This window comes from Pogonomyrmex barbatus, unplaced genomic scaffold (assembly GCF_055798465.1).
Source record: "Pogonomyrmex barbatus isolate J1 unplaced genomic scaffold, ASM5579846v1 scaffold15, whole genome shotgun sequence".
Taxonomy (NCBI): Eukaryota; Metazoa; Arthropoda; class Insecta; order Hymenoptera; family Formicidae; genus Pogonomyrmex; species Pogonomyrmex barbatus.
In genome coordinates, this window is record NW_028297111.1 from 3,189,925 (window position 1) to 3,195,232 (window position 5,308).

Consider the following 5,308-nt stretch of genomic DNA (forward strand, 5'->3'; position numbering starts at 1 on the left):
CACACACACACACACACACACACACACACACACACACACACACACACACACACACACACACACATATAAATAAATATAAAATGTTGCCAATTAGATTTTGATTTTATCATGTGAAAGATTTAAATATTAATTAACATTTATTTCAGCAACAACAGAACATCTTTTATTCAATACATAAATTAAATATGTTTTCTAACATTGAATACTTCTATCTTTGTTATATACGCTTTTAATGTTTTATAAACAAGGCAATCTATCTTATCAGCACTTAATGAGAAAGTGTATATTTAGTACTGCTTGTTGTCTTAGTTCATATTCACGTAGTTCATGTCGCTGCTCATAAGATTTACATCATAGTTACACATAATGTCCGTAAGTGTATAATATTTATATAAGAATATTCTCAAATATAATTAAATAATCAAACAAATGTGTAGAAATTTAAATAATCATATTCGTTTTTCTACATATTATACCTATAATTACTACACACACACACACACACACACACACACACACACACACACACACACACACACACACACACACACACACACACACACGCACACGCACCGCAAAATGAAGAAGAAATAAAGACAATCAACTGTAGAATTATAAAGTATTTTATAATTAGTGTGAATTAGTGTCACATATGGGCGTATAAAACAGGTTATACTAAATAGAAAAGTTTTCTATTTAGTAGTTTTCTATCTTTCTTGTAATTTTGGCAGTAATTAGTAATTTATAAATATTTGTGAGCGTCTGCGTAAAAAAACAATCTAGCATTACGCACGCTCATGAGTCTGTCCTTCTTAATTGAATTTGCATTGTTTTTTCTTTTTTCTGAAGATTCTAAAAGATTGAGTGAAGATTCTAAAAATTTGAATAATTCTATAATATCAGAATAAAAGAAATCTATTTATTACACTTATTTCAAGACTTTTTTTGAAGTGTGATAAAATATATATGTGTGTTGTGTATGATAAGGTTACTTTTTTTAAGGCTCTTCAGTACTCAATTAAGAACTCTGCGTTGACGATAGCGATGTACCGTCACGGAAAAAAAATAGAAATTCATCCTTGTTTGTCTTATACTTGTTCTTGTTTATCTTTATATAACTGATGTGCGGACAACGAAACTTTTTATTGTAGCTATTTTTGTTATTATGTTCTTAACCATGCAGATGTGACTTGTTTTATACTTACCAGATTCGTAAAAATGAGTGGCAGCTAAAATTATATTCGGACATTAAATATACTTTTTCTACTTCTTTCAACAGCTGTCAAATCGTGTGTTTTTCTGTTTGAATACACTTCATTTCATATGCCTTTTACTAGTTATTCTAATTATAGGAAGAGAAAGGATAGCAGTTGCCTATTTTTACAAGTATCTTAAAGCCATATCAGATGTTATTTCAGTCAAATATCTCTTTATTTACGAAATTAGTGCAATAAACTTTACTATGTCATTTCTCGCCTATGATGTTACGATTCCAATATCGCCGCGGTGACTATTCAGGAGCCTTAAATTTTAAAAATTTATTTAAAAAAATAGAAATTTACATATTTTTTTATCTAAAAATTATAATAAATAATTTGTTTACACCTAAAATAACTTTTTTAATTTAAATGGAAAATGAAGTAAGTGTAAACAAAGCAAATTAATATTTTTAATTTGTATGTAATATATCACTAATATATCACTAATGACAAAAATAAGTTTTTGTCAAAATTTTTGACAGTAAATAAAATAAATTTTTTATATAGTTGATAATTATTTTTATAATTACAGCAATTGTCATATACTTATAGAGGTCTTATTGTCCCTGTGTTAACTCCTTTCAATAATGATGGGTAATTATATTTTAATAAAGAGTTTTAATAACTATTAATAATTATTAATATTACAATAAAAGATAATGATTGATATTCATTTAATAGCTCGCTCAATTTAGATATTATACCACAATATGCAACATATTTAGCAAATAAAGGAATCAAAGGTATACTTGGTAAGTTATTATTAAATTCAATTATAATTATTTAAATAAATTAATCACATTAAATTCTTGCTAAAATTAATTTTGTCTAAAAATTATTTCAAAAAAAGATATACGACAGATGATACTCATTTTAAAATTAAAATAAATTTTGCATCTCTTTTTACAGTTAATGGCACAAGTGGTGAAGGAATGTCAATGTCTATTGCTGAAAGAAAACTTATTACTGAAGCTTGGGTAAAGGCAGTTCTTTTGAAAGAAACAAAGCAACACTTGATGATTCAAGTAGGAGGCGCTCCTCTTCCCGATGTTATCGAACTTGTGAATATAATTATTAATATATGCAGAGAATAACATTCATTTCAATGATTCATTTCTGTGATTGATTAAAATGGGAATAATATTTATACAGGCGAAACATGCAGCTAGTCTGCGCGTGGATTCTATATTGTGCTTACCAGAGTTGTATTTCAAACCTACTACTCCTGAACAATTAATTGAATATTTACAAATAATTGGCAATACAGCGCCAAAAACACCATTATTATATTACCATATTCCTATGTTCACTAATGTTAACAGTAAGCGATGTTTGACATTCACGATGCGCATAATCAACTGAAATAATAATTACTATATATTTATATATTTATACATCATATATTTGAATTCTAAATATTATGCGCAAACATTTTGCAGTACACATGGGTCAATTTCTTGAATCGATTGGTGATAAAATACCCTCATTTGTGGGTATAAAATTCACTAGTGCCAATTTAGAAGAAGGAGCACAAGCGCTACGTGCCAATAATAGAAAATATACTATTTTTCTTGGAAATGATCAGGTAATGAACGAAATTATTAGGATTTAAGGCTTTATAAATAAATGATGAACCATAATAGCCAGTAACTTTGCCTGATCAATTATTAATTAGTAATATATTGGTTTATTTTTTATTTCGATATGCGCTCTTTAATTGCAATATAATAGAAATATTTAATTTTGTAATTCTTTAGTTAATAAACGCGGCGTCTGCATTAGGAATGGATTCCTTCATATTAACCAGCATAAACATGTTTCCGGAACTTATATTAGATCTTCTTACTGCTTGCAAAAATGGAGATACATTAAGAGCTAGGGATATGCAAGAAAAGCTTTCAAATATCGTAGTTATTATTACGAAACATGGTAAATATTGTTTTTGCCTTTGACAAAGTATGTAGTAGTACTTTAATTCGATTATTTGCAGGTAATTGGGTGCAAACTATGAAGAAAGCAATGGCTCTTCTTACTGACATTGATGCAGGACTACCTCGTGCACCACTTAAATCGATTTCTTCCGAAGCTATAACAATTATGACGAGAGATTTAACAAATTTGGGATATCAGCCAAAAATTAAATATTACTAGGAATATTTTCTTTTTCTAAACTTATTATCTTATCTCAGATATTTTAATAAATTATCTAATCATAAGCATAAATGGTATAATATTTTTTTAAAAAATATATATATATATATATAAAAGTATATATATATATATATATATATATATATATATATATATATATACATATATAGAATAAACAAGAAGATTGGCAAAGATGTCTATAATAATCAAAAGTTATAGATTTTATGTTGCGAAACATTTTGTTTAGATATGCATATAGTATTCAGTTTTTCTTCTATAACTATTTTACTATAAAAATATAAGTGAGAAAAAATAATTTTTATAAAGCAATTTTTCACTTTTACTCTTATATATTTTTCGACAATAAGGTATTTTAGATATTATAATTGTAATTAAATTTTGTTTCTTCTTTGTTTATTAAATAAAATAATTTATATCCCTAATTATGATATAAAATTTTATTAAAAATTATAATGAACTTTTAATTATTTATTGTTTATTATCTCCTATTAACTATTGTGCTTTATGAGTTTTATGATTATTGACAAGATTTTAAAGATTACATATCCATCTTCTCTATGTATTCCTTATGATTAATTGATTCAAGTAAGTATTTATATTTTTATAATTTATATTTTTATCATATCAACATTCACAATTAATTTCGTAGCCAGTTTTTTATATATAAAAAAACGTTTTTTTTAAATATGCAAGATTTTGAAAAAATATTATTGACAAACGATTTACAAGATAAGATCATATTTAAAATATAAATACATAAATATATATATATATATATATATATATATATATATATATATATATATATATATATATATGTATATATATATATATATATATATATATATATATATATATATTATATATATTTTAGTATATTATATATATATATAAGTTTTACAGATACTGTGAACAAAAATATAGTGGAATTCATAGGAATAATAATAGGAATAATTACATCTGATTTGCGAAATGCCATTTTAAATTATCCAATGCTGTTTTCTTGCATTTGCTATCGCCAAGAATGCACGCCCATTTTTCGGCTTCTTGCCTCAAATATTTAGTAAGATGATTTTCGTTATGACTTTCCTTGTATCCAATTTTTTCAAGTAGCTGACTCAATATTCAAAGCATTCTCTCCTAAATGTTATAAATTAACAAAAACATTCTATAACATTTATTCTTCGGAAATGTTGCTAAATTATCGGAAAGCATTTTATTATTCAATTTCTTAATTAAAGCATTAGTTTTTTAGAAAACTAATTAAAAAATTTAAAAAATTAATTTAATATAAAATGTATACTAAAAAGTGTATTTACATTTTTACCTTGAAATCTTTTTCTCCATCATCGCGTGGAATTGGAATGATGTATGACATGCGTTCAAGAGCTTTAAACATGGGATACCATGCTATATAATCTACTTCTTTATGTATATATTTTATAAGTTCCCAGAATATGAATGGGTCGAGTTTGCCACTTGTTAGAAAGTGAAACGCGTCATCGATGAGTTGAGCACGATTGAGAACATTAATCTTTCTATGATTCTTGGAATCAAGATGCAATTTTTAACCAATTGTCCTTAGAATAATTTATACGATAATACCCTATCACACAATAATGAAATGTTATCATTAATCATTGTTTTCTTTGATATTAAATTTAAGATACAATGTTCTGAAATGTTATCTTCTTTATTTGAACTATGAACTTAACATAACAAAACAACATAATAAAAATTATTTTTATGTATAGTAAATTAGCTTATATACAAATAATAAAAGAAGCGTCACTTATATTTATGGAATAACATAAATTTTATGTTGAACTATCGTCGGTTATAAACTTTACAATCCATTTAATGTATTGCAACATCAA

General features: G+C 25.4%; 1 protein-coding gene across 1 annotated transcript; it reads left to right on the top strand.

The window, feature by feature from the left end:
* The first annotated feature begins 255 nt into the window (after window positions 1–255).
* LOC148937245 (N-acetylneuraminate lyase-like) lies at window positions 256–3,482 on the top strand. The gene is made up of 8 exons (XM_089073456.1): window positions 256–372; window positions 1,792–1,853; window positions 1,941–2,011; window positions 2,169–2,320; window positions 2,412–2,580; window positions 2,699–2,844; window positions 3,017–3,188; window positions 3,250–3,482. The coding sequence occupies exons 1-8, from the start codon at window positions 367–369 to the stop codon at window positions 3,408–3,410; spliced, it is 939 nt and encodes a 312-aa protein (XP_088929582.1). The 5' UTR covers window positions 256–366; the 3' UTR covers window positions 3,411–3,482.
* Window positions 3,483–5,308: the final 1,826 nt, after the last annotated feature.

Excerpts from the sequence above, each read along its gene's own strand:
- LOC148937245 (XM_089073456.1), top strand. Across the intron at positions 1,854-1,940 it reads ACTCCTTTCAATAATGATGG|CTCGCTCAATTTAGATATTA; the intron begins GTAATTATATTT and ends TTCATTTAATAG. Across the intron at positions 3,189-3,249 it reads AGTTATTATTACGAAACATG|GTAATTGGGTGCAAACTATG; the intron begins GTAAATATTGTT and ends GATTATTTGCAG.